The sequence below is a fragment of the Oncorhynchus nerka genome, linkage group LG21, assembly GCF_034236695.1.
Source record: "Oncorhynchus nerka isolate Pitt River linkage group LG21, Oner_Uvic_2.0, whole genome shotgun sequence".
NCBI lineage: Eukaryota > Metazoa > Chordata > Actinopteri > Salmoniformes > Salmonidae > Oncorhynchus > Oncorhynchus nerka.
The window spans coordinates 342,539-365,858 of record NC_088416.1 but is presented as its reverse complement, the minus strand read 5'-3'; the positions used below and the strand labels follow the sequence as shown (position 1 = coordinate 365,858).

General features: G+C 41.9%; 1 protein-coding gene across 1 annotated transcript in view; it reads right to left on the bottom strand.

The window, feature by feature from the left end:
* Positions 1–23,320, bottom strand: part of LOC115103668 (activating transcription factor 7-interacting protein 1-like) — a 53,705-nt gene that overhangs the window by 10,869 nt on the left and 19,516 nt on the right. Inside the window, exons 2-10 of the mRNA XM_065006155.1 lie at positions 7,247–7,292; positions 5,759–6,304; positions 5,033–5,555; positions 4,567–4,754; positions 4,261–4,398; positions 3,986–4,057; positions 3,468–3,526; positions 1,154–1,212; positions 359–979 (exon numbers count right to left, since the gene is read on the bottom strand). Of these exons, the coding sequence (XP_064862227.1) occupies positions 359–979; positions 1,154–1,212; positions 3,468–3,526; positions 3,986–4,057; positions 4,261–4,398; positions 4,567–4,754; positions 5,033–5,555; positions 5,759–6,304; positions 7,247–7,264 (2,224 nt within the window). The 5' untranslated portion in view covers positions 7,265–7,292. The remainder of the gene's footprint in view (positions 1–358; positions 980–1,153; positions 1,213–3,467; positions 3,527–3,985; positions 4,058–4,260; positions 4,399–4,566; positions 4,755–5,032; positions 5,556–5,758; positions 6,305–7,246; positions 7,293–23,320) is intronic.

Here is a 23,320-nt window from a genome sequence, read left to right as displayed (position 1 = left end):
TGTGGAAGGCTACCCGAAACGTTTGACAATTTAAACCATTTAAAGGCAATGCTACCAAATACTAAACTTCTGACCCACTAGGAATGTGATAAAATAAATATGAGCTGAAATAAATCATTCTCTCTACTATTATTCTGACATTTCACATTCATAAAATAAAGTGGTGATCCAAACTGACCTAAAGACAAGGAATTTTTACGAGGATTAAATGTCAGGAATTGTGAAAAACTGAGTTTAAATGTATTTGGCTAAAGTGTATGTAAACTTCCGACTTCAACTGTACATATAAATGCAATTATTAATCTTGTCCACATACAGTATAGGATATTGTTATCAGGCCTGTTGCTAGAAAACCCACCTGTCTTTGACGTCATAGCCGTCCCCGAAGGAGGTCCTGGAGCTGCCGAGCCCGTAGCGGCTGGACCAGAGGACGCCTGAACAGGCACCCTGGCTGTGGTCACTGACATCCCAGCACTGGGCGTACTGATCCCCCCAGTGCCCCCCTGGTACACAGCCCGAGCCAGAGTCATCTGGGCTGGGGACATGGCTGGAGAGAGCTGGGTGGTGGAGGAGATGGGCTGCAAAGCCATGGTGGAGGTGGTGGGGCCGGCCATGGTGGAGGTGGTGGGGCCGGCCTTGAGGATATAGGTAGTGGTGGGAGTAGTGGTCTTGGCCTTGTTGAGCGAGTTGACTGCAGCGAAGGAGGACACAGGGATGTTGACCAGGGTTCCGGCCCCGCCGTTGGCCATGGCAGAGAGAGGCAGCTGGATGAGGAGCGGCTGGCCATTCTGGCCCACCACGTTGGAGCCAGAGGTGGTCTTGAGGAGCAGGGTGCCGGTGGGGCCGCTCTGGGAGGTGACGGTGCACAGGGAGGCGGAGCTAGAGGAGGTGGGGATCAGCTGCAGGATGGAGCCCTGTGTTACCATGGCAGTGGCCGTAGTGGTAGTGGGGACAGGTTTGGCCTGCTTCACCGGAGAAACTGGACAGACAACAGGAGATAGGAATGGAATGGTGAGTTTATTCCTGACAGCTGATGGTCAGTTGGTGTCGTTCTTTATCTTGTAACTTGATCTCAGGGTCGTTCAATCCCCATGATAAGTGAAACATCCTATTGACAGGTAAGGGAGAAGGTGAAGAAGAAGGGAGAACTTACCTGTATGGTTGGTAGAGACTGGGCTTGTCATGGGCTGCTTTACGACAGCTGCTACTGGCCTGTTGGAAAATATGTGTGTTGAGTTTTGAGTTTAATAAAAAACAATGTAAAGGTAATTGAAAGAGATGTGATTTGCATTCAGTTGGCTTGTTTAAAAATAGGTCAGAGATCATATTGAGACAGACCAGAGAAAAAGTCTTCCTGTAATTTGGCGACCTCTTTGCCACACTTTACCAGTTTAATTTGCCAGTTTACTATTATTCTGTCTTCTGGCTCGGTCTTCTTCTGTTTCCCCCCGTGTTTGTAACATTGTGTTTACTGAGTGTTTGTTATGTGTATTTTGTTGTTTCTTCTTCTTTGCATTGAATTTTACAAATTCAACCCCAAAAAATCTACACATTTAAAAAAAATCTTGATCACAAAAAAGGGGGTAAAAAGTGTTGATTCCTTTAGCACTTGTTTAGTGTATAGGTATCATTCTTGAGTTGTTTGTGGTATTCTGTCATGAAAATCATGAACTGTTTGCAGGTTAACATTTTTGGTACTGTACATTAAATAAAACATTTTGGTATACATTTGTGTTGTAATGATATAACATGTTTTTTATATAGTAATCCGGACCTTTATTTAGTACAGTACATTAGGAACTGGGAATATTATGAACAAATAAAATGTTTCATGGGGCAAGAATGCAAATATATTATTGTTAACGTTGGTAAAATAAAAAAGTGACGATTGCAACTATCTCAAGACTATGTCGTTTCCATACAAAACATAAAAGTGCAACACGACTACTGTGGAAATTGGCACCTTCCCAATCAAACATGTTAAGTCAAATTATAGTCTGATTCAAAGAAGAACTGTAGTCTCTTCACTCTCAGTATCTCATTGATGGAGTCCCTGATCTTTTTCCAGTCTCTGGCATACAGTTTGTTGAACCTTTGTTCCAAATATTTCTTCATGGTTTCGCGCAGGTTAACAGGCAGCGCGTCTTTGCCCAACGTTCCGACGTAGTTCACCGTGGTGACCCACTTCACGTAGTTCTCGTACGAGACCAGGTTCCGGAACAGGAATACTGCGTAACGATCGGATCTGGCCTTCCTTGCAGCATTCTTAGAACGCAGGTAAAGCTGTCTCTCCTTGTCTGTGGAGATGGGACGCAGCATTATGTCTGAACGAACCCTAGTTCCTCCACTCGGTTGCTGTGGTGACTGCTGCTGTGACCCATCTCTTCTAGCAGGCTGGTGTCTTAGGTTGAATGAAGGATTCTCAAATTCCTCTTCCTCAGATATCTCTTCATACTCTTCTTCGGATTCTTCCTCCTCCTTCACTTCCTTCTTAATCCAACCAATAGAGGTCGCCAGCTCCCCTCTCCGCCATGCCCCCTCTTCAGACTGCAGCTCCAGCTTTGGATGCATTCGGAGCACGCTGTTGAGAGGAGAGGTGCAGTTGGATCGGGTGCTGTGAACACTGTCTGCACAGCTTTTAAAAGCTTGTTTTCTCAAGCTTTGGCGCATTGTATAACGTCACAAGACTCAGGACCTGGAACCATGGTGGTGTGCAAAAGAAAAAAGACGCAAAAACCGAACCGCTGTTTGTTTGTTTAATCCAAAACAAAATGATGATTGATTTCATGTGGGGATTTTGGTTTGAAAATGCCTGACGGGTAGGCACTAAGCGATCAAAAGAGAAGTCAGTCTTGTACATCAGAGAATACCCTCGAAAGGTATCATCTTTGTTTCCCGTTATTATGGTTTTTAGCGGATGCTGTTGCTTTTTAATCCAATCTCCCGAGAATTTAATCCAGCCTCAGTATTATTGACAACGATCCTGTGCAGAGTCACCACACATTCAATCACACGTTGTGATTGACTCCATGTGTGGCATTCATTGGCTTCAGGCCGGTATTGTCACGTTGATACAAAGGCACAATGATAGCTAGTATAGCCCCATGCAATGACTAACACACAGCTTTCCTTCTGCATGATTTGAATTACAAATACAGAAAATACATTTTTATGCTGGAGAATACAAGCAATGGGAATGTGCTGTCACAAGAGATGAAAAAAAAGGAAACTATGGAATATGTGAAAGTTTTGGAATTGCCATCCATGATTGCCAATGGTGATTAACACAAGACTGCAAACAAACTAAAATAATGGTTGAATCCAACATCTTCATAAGACTAGAGGCAATGCAATCCCCTGTTTTTGATTACTGTTCACCTGTGATTCACAGGAGGAAATGCATACAAACGACTAAAAGCTTTTCTAAATGAGGAAGTAGTACATTGGCAGTAGGACCAAACTCTTACCGTTGTGTCGGAATGGTGTTTGTAGCAGGTGCAGTCTTGGCAACAGAGGACGTTAGCGCCTGCGAACACACGCCATGGTGACACCTTTAGCCAACACCCTCAGCAATTTTTATTTAATTGTCTGTTTGATATTAAAGGTGCAATATGCAGAATTCGTTCCGCCATTTCCTGGTTTCTAAAATTCTAATTGTTCACCTAATTTTAGTTTATGTGACAAAACAAGTAAGTATAGTGTAGAGAATCATTGTACAATTTAAACCCCTGTGAAATATAATTTACATAACCAAAAATATTGTATTTTCAGCAAAAGACGCAAAACAAATATTTAGAACGGGAAGCATTCTTAGACTTGTTTTCAATGAGAATGTCAGATCTCTATAACTCACAATTCTATGTGAATTTGGTCAGGTCACCCAAAAAAGTTACATAATGCAGCTTTAACTAATATCGATGAGTAGTAGATCACTTACAAAAATATATGAGACACCGGGGTCCCATAAATTAACAAGATTTCTTACCTCCTGTTTTCTTTTGTTCTCCGAGGCCTGGTTGGCTTCTCCGAATTTCTTCGCTAATCTAGCAATCTTGGCCTGAAAAAGGGTAAGAAACAGTGAGAACCTGTGAGACTTTCCATTTGTAAGGATTTTAATTAGCATTGCTGAATTTTGTGACTATTGAAAACTATGACTATTGCTGACTATAACCATTGACGACAATTTCTGACTGTTGTGACTATTGTCAAGTCGACTTGTAACATACCCGTTACTAGTAGTTTAACATGTAGCTAGCTTACCTGTAGTGTGTTAAGGGTGCTCTGATGTTTTGTGGCACAATCAATCTTTTCTACCCGGTCTTTTAGCTCCTGTAAACCTTGGTCGAAGACGGTGAGCTGCAGCGCCCTCAACCGCTCCTCAACCATTTTCTGCAGGACCTGAGAAGAAGAGAAACATAGGATGAGTTCAAGATGTAATTTAGGGCTAGATATTGTGGGGCAATATTGTTTGAGTGTTACTTTATACCTGACTGGGGTAAAGTCTTAAACCTGGGGGTAAAATGCTAATATGTGAGAATAGGTATCATCAATTCCTGCCAGACCAACCTTTTCAAGTTTTAGGCGACTGCCACCTTTCGCAGTGATTTTCAACTCGAGCTCAGCTTCCAACTCCACGCCCTGCACCTTCTGCCTCTTCCCGTCTCTTTCAATCTTCCCTCCATCTTTCTCGTCACCTTCCAACAGGGGACGCTTCTGTCCAGAAGAGGAGCTCTTTTCCTCCTTCACCTTCACCCCTGTTGAGACAAAGTGTTCTGGTTAAGTTTAATCAGATTATTTTGGTTAATGGTCATGTGATATAATTTCCTGTGCAGTATGCTTGTGTGTATGTTATTAATTTTAGTTGTTTTTCCTGTATGGTTTTATTTGTAAAATGCAAGTATTCCCAGATTATATATTTTGTTATAAATCCCAAAAAGTTTGAAAATGAAACATAGCTGGCATTAGTAGTGCCTACTACTATCAGTCAGCTCTGGATGATTTTTCAGGTCTTGCAGATGCTATCATTTCATACCTTTGTCACTTGTGGATGTAGAGGTGGAGGGGGCAAGAGACAAGGTAGAACACCCGGCAGCATTCTGTTTCTCCTTTTTCACCTCCTTTTTCACAGAAACTACCTCCATCTTTTCCTCCTTCGTTACTCCTTCCTTCTCTTTCTGACTATCGTCTTTCTTCTTCTCTCCCTTCTTCACCACCTCTTCTTTGATGTCCTGATCCGGCTCAGGGGCAGCAGAGGGGGAGGGGGTGCAGACAGGGGAGGTCATGGTAGCGGCTTTAGGGGAGGCCATGGTAGCGGCTTTGGGGGAGGAAGGTCTCTCTTCCGTGGAAGTAGAGGTCTCAGAGGCCTTGGTCTCTGTATGGTCCTTGTCCGTATCCGTTTCCATGGCCACGGTGTCTTCTTTCTGCTCTGTCCTCTTTTCCTTCCCAGAATCTTCGTCAGACGTGGCGAGCGAGACGGGAGAGAACGAAGAGTCCAGAGGATACTGATCCATAGGGGCTTGGTCCTCATGGCTCTTTCCAGTTGTAGTGCAGGCCTCCTGGAGAAGAGAACATCCAGGTAAGTTTGTATTTTAGCCGCCAAACTTAAACACATGGAGAAAAAAAAAAATCCTACTTGCGGTGCTTGGACCCCTAACAATGCCAACTTCAACACTTTCCAACTATAACCCCCATTTTACTTAACTTCCAATGTTTCCCATTTATCCATATTTCAGCTCCTCTCACTCGTTCTCATACAAACCTCTTTCTCTATCTCAGGTGCTTTCTCTTCTTTCTCGTCCGTCTTTGCCACCTCCATCTCTGTATCCTTTCCTTCCTTGTCCTTATTGGAAGGGGACGTGGAACACTCGTTTTTCTTTCCCTCTTCCTCCATCTTTTTCAGCACGTCGTTTAGGTTGTGGAATGGCGATGACGGGGAGGGAGTGGCATCTTCCTTGGCTTTGGGGCTTTGGGAGGTTGGTGGGGAGGGAGACAACGATAGGGACAGAGCAAGGGGAGGGGATTGAGAGGTCAGGGAGGTAGGGGAGACTGGGGTTGTGGAACGAGACGTCACCGCTACGTCGTTTTGCTCTCTGTCTGCCCCCTTCTGTGCATCCTCTGGGTGCGTACCGTTCGTCAGTGGGCTACGGGGAGGGGGAGAGCTGGAATTGGAATTGGACAGGGGCGGGACGGGGGACGACAATGTGCTGTGGAGAGACTCCAGTTGCTGGCGGTCGCTTATCTTCATGGTTTTCCTGGCTCGGAATATCTTCTTCTTCTCTTCTGCCACAGCAACTTCCATTTTAACCTGAGGAGTGACAAGGAGGGATGGGGATGTTAGTTGGAACAGGTCATGAAAGAATCCTCCTCGGGAATGTTAACAGCACCTGCGCCTCCCACCTAGCTTCTACCCACTACAATGGGTACAGATGAGCTATCTTTAAGGACAAACCGATGTAGTGTTCTGGGACACCACTAGGGGTCACTGTAGAACCCTGTTGGTATGTTTTTCCCCTCTTTGTTCTATTCTAGAAGGTTCTTTTTCACTGTGAGCTCAGCATACAGAACCATTCTATTCAAGAGTCAATTTCAGCAGAAAGAGTGACTCAGCAGAAGTCAATCAAAATGGTCTCAAGTCCAGCTTCCTCTCCACTGAAGTTTAGTCCAGCATGTTCGCTCACAACTTTTTGTCCTCAGGATTGCGAACTTGAGATGCCATGTGGTCCAGGGGTGACGAACACACTAACATGACAGAAGACTATACTTTTCACTGTAAGAACACTATCCCTCGCTTCAATTGGCTGACAAGCTTTTGCGTTGTCAAATCCACACAGCTGGCCCAGTCTGCAGCACGGATATGACATTATCCCAGGGGATGGCAGCAACATTACTTGCTTTTGTCCCTCCCCTTCGCTCTTAATGGTCCTTTTCCTCAGCCAATCAGGGCCCCTAGATACAGCCTCCGTTGGCAACAGGGAGGAAGGGTTATGCAAGGACTGCATGATTTACCTTATACAGTTCCAATTGTCGAACGCATTCCAGCGTCGGGGCTAGGTTCCAATTTGTGCTTATGGATTTTATATTTCGCTGACAGTCATTTTCTCATAGTTACAGTGACATTGATACAATCATTAAGAACAATAGGCCAATATACAAAATATGACATTCATATGGATTTTTGTATTTAGTCAAATGTGACCTAGGGGTGTCAGTGGTCCTATATTATATTAGATTTAAAATAATATCTCACCTGGAGGTTTCCGATCATGGATTTGACACCAAAAGGATCCAATAACCTAGAGGGGGATGGGGAAAATGTATTTATTATTAATTCAATGTAACGACTTAAAGCACATATCAGCAACATATAGTGTGTTTCATTAATAAGTACATCATAAAAAAAACAAGTTGCAGGCATGTTTTACTAGTCAAGAGATGGTGGCCGTAATAATTGATAATAGAACAGGCCGCGGGTGTTGCAAAGCTCCTGACAGTTTGACGTTTTACAAGTAGGGTATTCCACAATGGCCAAAAAACAGCCAAAAATGGTAGGCTAGTCTTCACGAATGAGATTTACTATCATTACTTAGGCTTCAAGATACATCTTGAAATGTCCAGATAATTGTTTCACAATTTTCTAGAACATCCACCACACACAGAGACAAACTCGCACAACAGGCTTCACACAGAGGACCATTCTAGTTGAGTAGTGAAACCGTTACCTAGCATTGCGGTCTGATCCCTAGTGATATTTTACTTTCCATAGGGACAGGTTACGCATGTCACTGAATGACATCATCACTCATCAAAATGCAGTGGTTTCCAAATAACGAACGCATCTGCGAAACAACAAAATAACCATGATATTGTTGAGGTGAGGAGTAGGTTATTTTTTCTAAATGTTTTTCAGAAATTGGCAGATACTGCTATCCGAACCAATTGATTTTCACCCAGCATGTTAAAATGAGCTAGGTCATCAGGTGCTTTAGTTTGGCCCTGTAAACTCAATAAATTCCAGGCCCAAGAAACTGCATTATTGTATCAGTTCCAGGTACAACAGTCTACTGCATTGTTGCTGCATTGCTGCCTAGACAGACTGCAGTAGACTGCTTACAGCTATATAAATAGGCCACGTGGCTGGTGGCCCCACCCCATGTGCCTTTGACTTCAATGTGCAGCCTGGTATCACATGACAAACAGTCACAGAAATTTTACAACATCCGTTAAGCAACCTACACACAGAGAGAGCGTGTCCTTTACACAGACTGCGCAAACTAAGTTACAGCTCTAGGCAGACAAAGCTGCAGGCTACGCTAGCCTACATACCAATGACACTCTGTTACAACTAAGCGCACAGCTACCCCTCATATCAATACAGATAAGGGGGGGGGTTTGAGTTCTATTTTGAGTTTGATCATTTATCAAACATTTTTATTATGTCCTTCGACTTAAAAAATGTCCTTAGAATGGATGATGAAAAATAATACATTCCTTAATATTTGCCTCATTCATTTACTATATCAACTATTATCATATGATTCTCACCCCTGATGAGTTTCCTTGATATAAAACTAATAAGGTGAAATCACATTCTATTATGTTACAATGACTCAGTTCACATTCCAATGTTATTGCACACTGTGCGCAGTCTTCCCCTCCCCCACTCTTTCATTACCCGCGTTCTGGATTCACTGCAGAAAAAACAAAATGGCCACCAGCTCTGATGTGTGCGCAGCCAGCCAAGCTGAGCCCTCACACGCTGCTAACTGAACACGCATCCAATCCACTGTAGTACAATAGTGTATCAAGTCACATTCATGTCAAGAAGTTATTTGCACCATATGCCAAATTTTGCATAGGTTTCGTCATTTGTATAAAAGGTTAGTTTAAGTTTGGAAAAAAAAGAAAGTAAAAAAAAAATATGTAGTTATGATGTACTTCCTCATCCATCCCACATCGTGTTAATTTATGCGGATAAATTTTGTTACAATGTATTTAGTTTGGGTATATTTTCTCCTGAAGCTACCATGACGCGGTTCAAGCTAGTCCTCTGCTGTACTATATACTGCAGCAATTATAGATTGATGTGGGCCATAGATGATTTGTTTCTGGTCTGCAATAGCTGTAAACTGTCCACTGTATACCTTCAAACTGGAGGAAGAAAGACTCCTCATCACCATCTTGTCCTTGCTTCTATTCCTTTGGTAATGTTTGTCTCCTCTGAACAACACTACTGATTTAATAGGTTAGAAGTACTTGACTAGTACGGTGTTTGGCTCATAGCGCACAACAATTCCAGGCGGTTATGTGGCCACAGCAGCACAATTCACAAATGTATGGGCACATCCGTGATTGCAGCACATTATAAATACACTGGCCAAAAGTATGTGGACACCTGCTTGTCAAACATCTCATTCCAAAATTATGTGCATTCATATGAAGTTGGTCCCCCCTTTGCTGCTAAACCAGCCTACACTCTTCTGGGAAGGCTTTCCACTAGATGTTGGAACATTGCTGCGGGGACTTGCTTCCATTCAGCCACAAGAGCATTAGTGAGGTCGGACACTGATGTTGGGCGATTAGACCTGGCTCGCAGTTGGCGTTCCAATTCACCCCAAGGTGTTTTATGGGGTTGAGGTCAGGGCTCTGTGCAGGTCAGTCAAGTTCTTCCACACCAATCTCTACAAACCATTTCTGTATGAACCTCGCTTTGTACACAGAGGTATTGCCATGCTGAAACAGCAAAGGGCCTTCCCCAAACTGTTGCCAAAGTTGGAAGCACAGAATCATCTGGAATGCAATTGTACGCTGTAGCGTTAAGATTTCCCTTCACTGGAACTAAGGGGCCTAGCCCGATTCATGAAAAACAGCCCCAGACCATTATTCCTCCACCAAACTTGAGTTGGAACTTTGCATTCAGGCAGGTAGCGTTCTCCTGGCATCCACCAAGCCCAGATTCGTCCGTCGGACTGCCAGATGGTGAAATGTGATTTGTCACTCCAGAGAACGTGTTTTCACTGCTCCAGAGTCCAATGGTGGCGAGCTTTACACCACTCCAGCCGATGCTTGGCATTGCGCGTGGTGATCTTAGGCTGGTGTGCGCGGATGCTCGGCCATGGAAAGCCATTTCATGCCGCTCCCGACGAACAGTTCTTGTGCTGAAGTTGCTTCCATAGGCAGTTTGAAACTCGGTAGTGAGTGTTGGACAGACAGTTTTTAACACGCTACGTGTTTCAGCACTCGGCAGTCACGTTCTGTGAACTTGTGTGGCCTATCACTTCGCGGCTGGGGCTGCTCCATTGACATTTCCACTTCACAATAACAGCACTTACAGTTGACTGGGGCAGCTCTAGCAGGGCAGACATTTTACCAACTGATTTGTTGGAAAGGTGGCATCCTATGACCGTGCCAAGTTGAAAGTCACCGAGAGCTTCAGTAAGGCCCTTCTACTGCCAATGTTTGTCTATGGAGATTGCATGGCTGCATGCTCGATTTTATACACCCATCAGCCACAGGTGTAACTGAAAAGTCCATGCAACATCTCAAAATTACGTTTAAAAAGTATGCGGGTAGGCAATTCCTATCATTTGTCAATGTAAAATACTGCTGATCTTACAACCTTAAGCATAGTGCAATACGAACACAAATTAAATAAACTCTTGCCTGTCTTGCTACACAGCAGTGAGAGGATATGGTCAAACCAAAAAGTTAGCAGAGACGGGCTGGGCTTCAAGCCTAGTCCAAGATACAGTTTTATTTAGTAAATGTTTTCTCCTGTTAAATCAGAGGCTTTTCATCCAAGTACAGAGTGCTCATATGTTCTGTTGCTATGCCTATGTGAGCTGTATCCTCAGGCTACCGGCATACATTTCAGGAACTCCATTTCAGATGACTATTTCAGTGTTAATTCCCTTTGATTTCAGATCTCTCAAGACACAGGAAAATGGAGGCCATCGCTCGCAGCAATGTTGAGTAAATATTTTAAGTTGAATTTTACATTCACGACTGATTTAAGTGACCTAGGAGGCCTGCAGAAATCTTAAAGAATTCCTCCACTTACTTTTCACTGCCTCAACAAAGACTAATGACAGCCTCAGAATAATGAGACGTTTGTTAACTGGACTCAATCCAAGATGATCTGTACCTTTCATACCCCAGGAGTGTTTTCAATCAGTAGCAAGGTGGGAGGAGTCATGCAACATGAGTTTTGATTAGCATTGCTATCCCAGTGTTGATCAGACCCAGTTTGGATATTTGTCAGATTTACAGTTATTTTCTAAGATCCCAAAAGAACTCCATTAGCCAGGAAAACAACAGGAGAACATTTAGGTAGATATGAAGATATCACCTTCCTGTTTAAGCTCCTGTTCTTGTTCCAGTGCCAATGATTATTCAATACAGTTCACTTGTCAGACAAAAGTTTTTTACATATTCAAACATAATGCTTAAGGCTTCCAGCATTCTCTCCAAACTGTTCTGACCCTTTCACTTCCTCTCACAAATAGCAGGGCATGAAAATCGAAATGCCAAAAATGCTATTTACGAATACAGAAAATATATACAAATATTTCACCTAATACAAAACAAACAGCCCCATTGCACAATATATTATTTAAAAATAACACACAAAAACGTATATTATCTACGTTTCGGAATCGTGGTTACTGTAGCACTCTTTAACAAAAAAAAGAAATTTCAACAGTAGCCAAGTTAAATACTGAAATGTAGTCCAAGATACTAGTCAGAATAGAGCAACATGGGTATAGGTGTACAAGATTCTTTAAAATCTAAAATTCAAGTAAACCTTGAACAGGAGTAGTCTGGAGAAGTAGGCCTTCCGTTGGACAGAGGTCTTGCGCGCGATTTGTTTGGCTGTGTTGATTGAGGGAACTAGCAACAGCAGAGGGAGGAAGAAAAGAAGCGGGAGGGTGAGGGGGGCTAAGGTTGGACTGTTCCATCTGTTTCAGCATAGAATGTTCTTGTGCAAGGCTGTGCGCACAGTGAAACCGTAATAGTCTCAGCCTCATGGCTCAACACAGGAAAAACTGACCCAGCACAGGCTGACAAGCAACACAATGTAACACCTTCAGAACAAAAGAATGGAAACAAAAAGATTCTCCCCTTTAGGATTTCCATCAGAGTGGCCATACTAAAACCTATTAAAACAAATGCAAAATATACCTTTTTAGTAACTTTGGCAGAAGCATGCAGCACAAAGACTGCTTTTTTGCCAGCAAAAAAAAAACTCAGGCTAGAAGCGCAGTCAGTACTAGAGTGCACAGCCTGACACACTTAGTACCACCCCTCCCCCACACTAGCACAGTTTAACACTGCATGGAAAATTACAGCCTAGCTAGGACTAAACCACTCTGAAAGAAGTAGGGGGGAAATATTTGTTTCTAACTAGAGAGGGTGGTAGAGAGAGAACCGTTTAATTAACCACCAGAAATCTAGACTACTTCTGTCGTAAAATAAGAACGCAGGTGAAAATAAGGACCTTTCACTGTAATGATTTTTAAAAAGCCTGAGAGAGTATAACATTAGACACCATAGTCAAATGTATCAATGTTTACGAGTTGTACAATTTGACAAATATCAATCAATACAGGGATCAATCATGTTCCTTGTCCCTGAACACCAGTATGGAATATTAGGGCAGCTGAGCACACTATACACTGCCTTCGGAAAGTATTCAGACCCCTTGACTTGTTCCACATTACAGCCTTATTCTAAAATTGATTAAATAACAAATTCCCAGCAATCTACAAACAATACCCCATAATGACAAAGCGAAAACAGGTTTAGATTTTTTGCATAGAGAATTACTTTATTTACATAAGTATTCAGAGCATTTGCTATGAGCCTCAAAATGTATCTCCGGTGCATCCTGTTTTCAGTGATCATCCTTGAGTTGTCTCTACAACTTGAATGGAGTCCACCTGTGGTAAATTCAATTGATTGGACATGATTTGGAAAGGCATATACCAGTCTTTATAAGGTCCCACAGTTGGCAGCGCATGTTAGAGTAAAAACCAAGCCATGAGGTCGAAGGAATTGTCTGTAGAGAGCTGAAACAGGATTGTGTCGAGGCACAGATCTGGGGAAGGGAACTAAAACATTTCTGCAGCATTGAAGGTACAAGAACAAAGTGGCCTCCATCATTCTTAAATGGAAGAAGTTGGAACCACCAAGACTCTTCAAAGAGCTGGACGCCCGGGCAAACTGAGCAATTGGGGGAGAAAGGCCTTGGTCAGGGAGGTGACCAAGAACCCGATGGTGACTCTGACAGAGCTCCAGTTTCCTCTGTGGAGATGGTTGTCCTTCTGGAAGGTTCTCCCATCTCTGCAGCACTCCACCAATCAGGACTTTATGGTAGAGTGGCCAGATGGAAGCCAGTCCACAGTAAAAGGCACATAACAGCCCGCTTGTAGTTTGCCAAAAGGCAACTAAAGGACTCACAGACCATGAGAAACAAGATTCCCTGGTAGGATGAAACCAAGATTGAATTATTTGGCCTGAATGCCAACAGTCACATCTGAAGGAAACCTGGCACCATCCCTACGGTGAAGCATGGTGGTAGCAGCATCATGCTGTGGGGATGTTTTTCAGCAGCAGGGACTGGGAGAGTAGTCAGCATCAAGGGAAAGATGAATGGAGCAAAGTACAGAGAGATCCTTGATGAAAACCTGCACCAGAGTGCTCAGGACCTCAGACTGGGTGCGAAGGTTTACCTTCCAACAGGACAACGACCCTAAGCACACAGCCAAGACAATGCAGGAGTGGCTTCGGGACAAGTCTCTGAATGTCCTTGAGTGGCCCAGCCAGAGCCCGGACCTGAACCCGATCGAACATCTCTGGAGAGACCTGAAAATAGCTGTGCAGCGACGCTCCCCATCCAACCTGACAGAGCTTGAGAGGTTCTGCAGAGAAGAATGGGAGAAACTCCCCAAATACAGGTGTGTCAAGCTCATAGCGTCATACCCAATAAGACTTGAGGCTGTAATCGCTACCAAATGTGCTTCAACAAAGTACAGAGTAAAGGCTCGGAATACTTATGCACATGTGGGGGGAAAAAAAAAAAATCGAAGAACCTGTTTTTGCTTTGTCATTATGGGGTATTGTGTGTAGATTCATGAAGAGAAAAAACAATTTAATCCATTTTAGAATAAGGCTGTAACCTAAATACTTTCCGAAGGCACCGTAGATAGAAAAGATACAAAGATAACAGAGGTGAAAACACACCATTTCTGAGAAGAAAGTGTGATAAAATTGTTTAGAAATAAAGATTTTACTTAACAGACCTATAATCACTAACGGCAATAGCAATACAATGATAAAGCGAACATGCACAGAAAAAGACGGTTGTTGATTGTTTTTTACTCATTGTTGAGAGTCAGGACTAAACTGTTTTATGTGCTTAGATTACATGTTCTTGGATTACATGACGAACCCAAAAATAGATTGTTTAAAAATGCTGCTGCTATTACAGTTATTCAGTAAAACACTAACCAGCTAATAGCTCACTGCGTAGTATGCCCATCCCCCACTCCCTTCCTCTTTCATAGACTGCCTGAGGACTGCCAGCAGAAACTCAAAATGTCCGCCAGTGCTGCTGCTATGTGCAGCCAGGCTTAGCACTTGGCAGCTGTTGGCTGAAACATTCACTTGTGCAGGAGGACGAGTTTAAACTCCTCCCATTTTACTCTAAACATAATAATACACTGAACAAAAACAAGCAAAAATGTCAAAGATTTTACTGAGTTACAGTTCATATAAGGAAATGAGTCAATTTAAATAAATAAATTGGGCCCTAATCTATGGATTTCACATGACAGGGAATACAGATATGCATCTGAAACCTTTAAAAAAAGGTAGGGGCATAGATCAGAAAACCAGTCCGTATCTGGTGTGACCACCATTTGCCTCATGCAGTGCAACATCTCCTTCGCATAGAGGTTATCAGGCTGTTGATTGTGGCCTGTGGGATCTGGATCACGCGGTCGTACATGATCTGTACACAAATTGTGTACAGATCCTTGCAATAAAGGGCCGTGCATTATCATGCTGAAACAAGACGTGATGCCGGCAGATCTTCATGCATTCAAATCGCAAACGATAAAATGCAATTGTGTTCATAGCTTATGCCTGCTCATAACATAACCCCAACGCCACCATGGAGCACTCTGTTCATAACGTTGACATCAGCAAACCACTCGCCCACACATACACGCTACACTGTCCGCAATCTGTCCGGTACAGTTGAAATCGGGATTCATCTGTGAAGAGCACACTTCTGCAGCGTACCAGTGGCCATCGAAGGGAGGCTATTCCCACTGAAATCGGTTATACATTTACATTTAAGTCATTTAGCAGACGCTCTTATCCAGAGCGATGACGCAAACCTGCAGTCAGGTCAAGACCCTGGTAAGGACAACGAGCACGCAGATGATTTTTCTGAGACAGTTTGTGCAGAAATTCTTTGGTTGTGCAAACCCACAGTTTCATCAGCTGTCCGGGTGGCTGGTCTCATCGAGGATCCCACAGGTGAAGAAGCCGGATGTGGAGGTCCTAGGCTGGCGTGGTTACACGTGGACTGCGGATGTGATGCCAGTTGGACATACTACAAATCTAAAACAACGTTGGAAACGGCTTATGGTAAAAATAATATATATATATATTAAATTCTCTGGCAACAGCTCTGGTGGACATTCCAGCATGCCAATTGCACAGTCCCTCAAAACTTGACACATGACATTGGTGACAAAAATGCACATTTTAGTGGCCTGTTAATGATCATGCTGTTTAATCAGCCTCTTGATATGCCACACCTGTCAGGTGGATGGATTATCTTGGCAAAGGAGAAATGCTCACCAACAGGTATGTAAACAAATTTGTGCACAAAACGAGAGAAATAAGCTTTTTGTGCATATGGAAAATGTCTGGGATCTATTATTTCAGCCTAGGTGACTAACACCTTACATGTTGTGTTCATATTTTTCTTCAGTATACATACAACGGGGATTGTAGAGAAATATCGCAATTTGTAACATTATTTGTCTCATGTATTGAGTCCTATTAGTAACAAAGAAACCAAAAGATCGCTGGCTCTTTGATGGAAATACTGATTTGACCAAAACGTCCTCCGAATGGATGATGAAAAATAATGTTCAGTAACATTTTTCCTCATAACTTTACAATAAAAATTATTAACATGTTATTTTCTAATATTAGTTTCCTTGTTAAAAAAAAACAAAAAAAGGTGAAATCACATCCTGTTATGTTGCAACAGCGCTGTTCACATTCCAATGTTATTGCACAGTGCTCGTAGTCCTCCCCTCCCCCACTCTTTCATTACCCGTGTTCTGGATTCACTGCAGAAAAAACAAAAATGGCCACCATCTCTGCTGTGTGCACAGCCAGTCAGGCTACTAACTGAACACATATTCAATCCACTAAATCAAGTTACATCACCTCCATGTTAATAAAGTATTTGCTCTGTATGCCAATTTTGCAGTCTGTTTCATTTGTTTTTTTATTTGTATAAAAAGTTAGTTTAAGTTTGCATTTTACAAAATGTATATTTTTTCAAAGTAGTTATGATGTACTTCCTCATCCATCCCACACCATTTTCTGTTAGGTTATGCTGATCAATTAGGTTAAATGTATTTAATTTGGGTATATTTTCTCCTAAAAGTCCATGATGCGGTTCAAGCTAGTCCTCCGCTGTACTATATACTACAGTATTTACTGATTGATGTGGGCCATAGATGATTGGTTTCTGGTCTGCAATAGCTGTAAACTGTCCACTGTATACCTCCAAACTGGAGGGAAAAAAAGACTCCGCATCACCATCTTGTTCTTGCTTCTATTCCTTTGCTAATGTTAGTCTCCTCTGACCAACAATAGTGATTTACTAGGCTAGTAGTACTTGACTAGTAGTGTGTTCTGTTCATAGCTCATAACAATTCTAGAGAGGCATGTGGCCAAACAGCAGCACAAAAATTCAGATGTGTAAAATCAGGGAAAGGCTTGACAATTTATTGGCAGATCTCTGATTGCAGCGCATTATAAATATCTTTCCAGTGATCTGCCCATTCCTGAATTCATCCGTATGACAACACCGGCACCGGCTAACATCTCAAATGTACTTTTTAAAACTATTTGGTTATTCAGGAAGGCAATTTTTTCTCATTTGTCATTGTAAAACACTGCTGATCTTTAAAATCATTAGCATCGGGCAATACGAAGAAGAAAAAACCTGTCTTGCAGGTTTGGTTCAACCAAAAAGTTAGCAGAGTTGGGATGGGCTCCAAGCCGTAGTCCATGCTACATTTTATTTAGTGAATGTTTTCTCCTGTTAAATGAGTGCCCTCATATTCTGTTGCTAGGCCTATGTGAGCTGCATCCTCAGGCTGATGGCATACATTTCAGAAACTCCTTTCAGATTATAATTTCTGTGAAAATTCCCTCCGCTTTGAGATCATTCCCAATACACAGGAAAAGGTAGGCGATCAGTCTCAGCAATGTTGATGAAACATTGTATGTTGAATTTCACAACTGATTTGGCTGAGGTAGGTGGTCTGCAGAAATCTTCAAGAATTCCTGCTCTTACTTCACTGCCTCGACAAGAACAAATGACTGTTGACAGCTCTGAATAATGAACCGTTAATTGGACTTGATGCAAGCTCATTTCTACCTTTCAAACCTTAGGTGTGTTTTTCAATTAGTGGCAAGGCGGGAGGAACCACGCAACACGAGCTTTGATCAGTGTTCATATCCCAGTGTTGATCAGAGACCGTTTGTGGTTTTGTAGCGTTATTTTTTTTTTTTCTAACATCCCCATAGAACTCCATTAGACAGGAAACCAATAGGAGAAAATATTGGTAGATATAGAGATATCACCTTCCTATTAAAGCTCCTGTTCTTGTTTCGGTGCCAATGATGATTCAAGACCTTTTTCAATTGCCAGACAATGATTTTTACACATTAAGACTGGTTGAAAAACATACTTCAGACATCCAGCATTCCCCCCCAACTGTTTTGACCCTCTCATTGTCCACAAATAGCAGGGCATGGACAATCTAAATGTCAAAGCTGCTACTTTTTTACTAGAGAAAATAAATACAAATACTTTTTCCTAATACAAAACATAAATACAGCGCTATTGTAAAAAATATTAGAAAGAAAAATAACACTTCATAAAAAACATCTACATTTTGGAATTGTGGTTAGCACATCACTCCTTCACGGAACAAAAAATATAACAATATCCAAGTAGATTACTGCACCTGTACATAGCCCAACTATAATTTAGCTCAAACAACTACCTCTTTCCCAACTGTATTTAATTTATTTATTTATTTTGCTCCTTTGCACCCCATTATTTTTATTTCTACTTTGCACATTCTTCCATTGCAAAACTACCATTCCAGTGTTTTATTGTGCTATATTGTATTTACTTTGCCACCATTGCCTTTACCTCCCTTCTCACCTCATTTGCTCACATTGTATATAGACTTGTTTATACTGTATGTTTGTTTTACTCCATGTGTAACTCTGTGTCATTGTATCTGTCGAACTGCTTTGCTTTATCTTGGCCAGGTCGCAATTGTAAATGAGAACTTGTTCTCAACTTGCCTACCTGGTTAAATAAAGGTGAAATAAATTTAAAAAAAGTTCAATACTAAAATGTCGCCCAAGATACTGGTCAGAATAGAGCAACACCATTATAGGTGTACAACATTCTTCAAAAAAAGTTCAAGTAAACCTTGAACAGGAGTAGTCTGGAGAAGGCCTTCCGTTGGACAGAAATCGTACACGTGATTCATTTGGCTGTGTTGATTGAGGGAACTAGCAACAGCAGAGGGAGGAAGAAAAAAAAGCAGGAAGGTGAGGGGGGCTAAGGTTGGACTGTTCCATCTGTTTCAGTGTCCTTGTGCAAAGTTGTGCACACAGTGAAACTGCCATAGTCTCAGCCTAATGGCTCAACACAGCCAGCACAGGCAACACTGACCCAGCACAGGCTGACAAACTGCACAATGTAACACCCTCAGAACAAAACATATGGAAACAAAAGGATTTTCTCCCTTTGGGATTTACCTCAGGGTAGCCATAATAAAAGCTACAACAATAAATGTAAATATGTTTAGTAAATTTAGCAGAAGCATGCAGCACAGACATCTTTTTGCCTGCAAAAAAAAAAAACAAGGCTAGCAACACAGTCAGTACTAAAGTGCACAGCCTGACACACTTAGTACCACCCCTCCCCCACCCTAGCAGTCTGCAGCTGCATGGAAAACTACAGCCTAGCTAGGACTAAACCATTCAGGTAGAAGTAGGGGGAGGATTTTTATTTATTTATTTTTTTTTATAACTGGAGACGGAGGTCGAGAGAACCGTTTAATTAACCACCAGAAATCTAGACTACTTCTGTCATAAAATAAGAACGCAAATGAAAAAAATAACCTTTGGTGTAATGTAAAAAAAAATATTTAAAAAATGAAAAGCCTGAGCGAGTATATAATCTTACAGACACCATAGTTAACTGTATCAATGTTTACGAGTTGTAAAACTTGACAAATATCAATCAATACAGGGATCAATCATATTCCTTGTACATGAACACCATTATGGAATATAGATAGAAAAGGTACACAAGTAACACAGGTGTAACACAATTTCTGAGAAGTGTGATAATTGTTTAGAAATAAGTATTTGTATGAATTAAAAAGGCCGATAATCACTAATGGCAATAGCAATACAATGATAAAGCGAACATGCATAAAAAAGATGGTAGTTGATAGTTTACTCCTTCTTGAGAGTCAGGACTATGTTTTCTGTTTCCTGCATAGTTCTTGGATTACAAGGTGAAACCAAAAATAGATAATTTAAAAATGCTGCTGATATTACAGTTATTCAGTACAACTAACACTAGCCAGCTAATAGCTCACTGCGTAGTATGCCCATCCCCCACTCCCTTCCTCTTTCATAGACTGCCTGAGGACTGCCAGCAGAAACTCAAAATGTCCGCCAGTGCTGCTGCTGTGTGCAGCCAGGCTTAGCACTTGGCAGCTGTTGGCTGAAACATTCACTTGTGCAGGAGGACTAGAGAGATTAAACTCCTCCTACTTTTAGGTATCATTTTATACTTCACATAATTATACACTTAACAAAAACAAGCAAAAATGTCAAAGATTTTACTGAGTTACAGTTCATATAATGAAATTAGTCCATTCAAATTAATTAATTAATTCGGCCCTCATCTATTGATTTTACATGACTGGGAATACAGATATGCATTTGTTGGTCACATATTTCTTTAAAAAAAAAAAAGAGGTAGAGGCATAGATCAGAAAACTAGTCAGTATCTGGTGTGAAGACCAATTAGCCTCATGCAGCGCGACACATCTCCTTCGCATAGAGGTTATCAGGCTGTTGATTGTGGCCTGTGGAATGTTGTCCCACTCCTTTTCAATGGCTGTGTGAAGTTGATGGATATCGGAGGGATCTGGACCACGCTGTCGTACACATTGATCCAGAGCATCCCAAACTTGCTCAATTGGTGACATGTCTTGTGAATATGCAGGCCATGGAAGGACTGGGACATTTTCAGCTTCCAGAAATTGTGTACAGATCTTTGAGACATGGGGCTGTGCCTTATCATGCTGAAACATGAGGTGATGGCGGCAGATCTTTGTGCATTCAAATCGCAAATTATAAAATGCAATTGTGTTCATTGTGTGCAGCTTATGCCTGCCCATACCATAACCCCAATGGCACCCTGGGGCACTCTGTTCACAACGTTGACATCAGCAAACCACTCGCCCAAATGACGTCATACACTCTACGCTCTCTGCCATCTGTCCGGTACAGTTGAAATCGGGATTCATCCGAGAAGAGCACACTTCTGCAGCGTGCAAGTGGCCATCGAATGGAGCCTTTTCCCACTGAAATCAGTTACGACGCAAAACTGCAGTCAGGTCAAGACCCGGGTGATGACAACAAGCACGCAGATGAGCTTCCCGAGACTGTTTCTGGCAGTGTGTACAGACATTCTTTGGTTGTGCAAACACAGTTTCATCAGCTGTCCGGGTGGCTGGTCTCATCGACAATCCCACAGGTGAAGAAGCCGGATGTGGAGGTCCTGGGCTGGCATGGTTAAAAGTGGGCTGCGGTTGTGAGGCCAGTTGGATGTACTGCCAAATTCTCTAAAACGATGCTGGAGCGGCTTATGGTACAGAAATGAACATGACATTTTCTGGCAACAGCTCTGTTGGACATTCCTGCAGTCAGCGTGCCAATTGCACACTCTCTCAAAACTTGAGACATGTGGCATTGTGTTGTGTGTCAAAAATGCACATTTTAGAGTGGCATTTTATTGTCCCCAGCAGAAGGTGCACCTGTGTAATGATCATGATGTTTAATCAGCTTCTTGATATGCCACACCTGTCAGGTGGATGGATTATCTTGACAAAGGAGAAATGCTCACTAACAGGGATATAAACTAATTGGTCAACAAGATAAGAAAAATAAGCTTTTAGTGCATATGGAACATTTCTAGGATCTTTTATTTCAGCTCATGAAAAATGGGACCAACACTTCATATGTTGCATTCATATTTTTGATCCTACCGAAAGATTGAGAATAACATTATTTGTCTCTTGTATGGACTATTGCTAACAAAGGAACCAAAAGATTGCAATACTGATTTTACCCAAATGTCTTCAAAGGGATGATGAAAAATAGTTTAGTCACCTTTTCCCTAGACTTTACAATAAGAATTATTAACATGTTATTTTCTAATCTCTGATGAGTTTCCTTGATATAAAACGAATGAGGTGAAATCACATCCTATTATGTTACAATGGCGCTGTTCACATTCCAATGTTACTGCACAGTGCGCGTCGTTTCCCCTCCCCACTCCTCTTTCATTACCCGCGTTCTGGATTCACTGCAGAAAAAAACAAAATGTCCACCAGTTCTGCTGTGCGCACTGCCAGGCTGAGCCCTCACACGCTACTAACTGAACATATATCCAATCCACTTTAGTACAACAGTGCATCAACTTACATCACCTTAATGTTAAATTATTTGCTCTGTATGCCAATTTCACATAGATGGTTTCGTTCGTTTTAATTGTATAAAAAGTAGGTTAGGTTTGCTTTTTACAAATTGTATATTTTTTCTAAAGTAGTTATTATGTACTTCCTCATCCATCCCACACCATTTTCTGTTAGGTTATGCTGATCAATTAGGTTAAATGTATTTCGTTTGGGTAAATTCTCCTCCTGAAGCTCCCATGATGCAGTTCAAGCTAATCCTCCGCTATGCTATATACTACAGCATTTACTGATTGATGTGGGCCATAGATGGTTGGTTTCTGGTCTGCAATAGGTGTCAACTGTCCACTGTAGGAAAAAGACTCCTCATCACCATCTTGTCCTTGCTTCTATTCCTTTGGTAATGTTTGTCTCCTCTGACCAACACTAGTGATTTACTAGGCTAGTAGTACTTGACTAGTACAGTGTTCTCTTCAAAGCTCACAACAATTCCAGAGGGATATGTGGCTACACAGCAGCACAATTCACAGGTGTGTAAAATCAGGGAAAGGCTTGAAAATTCATGGGCACATCTGTGATTGCAGCGCATTATAAATATCTTTCCAGCGATCTGCCCATTCCTGATTTCATCCGTATGACAACACAGGCACTGGCAAACTACTGAAAATTACTTCTAAAAACTATGCAGGTATACAGGAAGGCAAGTCCTCTCATTTGTCATTGTAAAATAGTGCTGATCTTTCAATCATTTGCATTAGCATAGGGCAATACGAAGTCAAAAGTGAATAAATACAACTCGCCTGACTTGCTACACAGCAGTGAGAGGATATGGTCAAACCAAAAAGTTAGCAGAGACGGGCTGGGCTTCAAGCCTAGTCCAAGATAGTTTTATTTAGTGAATATTCTCTCCTGTTAAATAAGGCCCTGATCCAAGTGCAGAGTGCTCTAATGTTCTGTTGCTAGACCAATGTGAGCTGCATCCTCAGGCCGATGGCAAACATTTCAGGAACTCCCTTCAGATTACAATTTCTGTGAAAATTCCCTCCCCTTTTAGATCTCTCCCAATGCACAAGGTAGACGATCAGTCTCAGCAATGTTGAGTAAACATTGTATGTTGAATTTTACATTCACAACTGATTTGGCTGAGGTAGGTGGTCTGCAGAAATCTTCAAGAATTTCTCCACTGCCTCGACAAGGAGAAATTACTTGACAGCCTCTGAATAATTAGACTTGATCCAAGATGATCTCTACCTTTCAAACCTCAG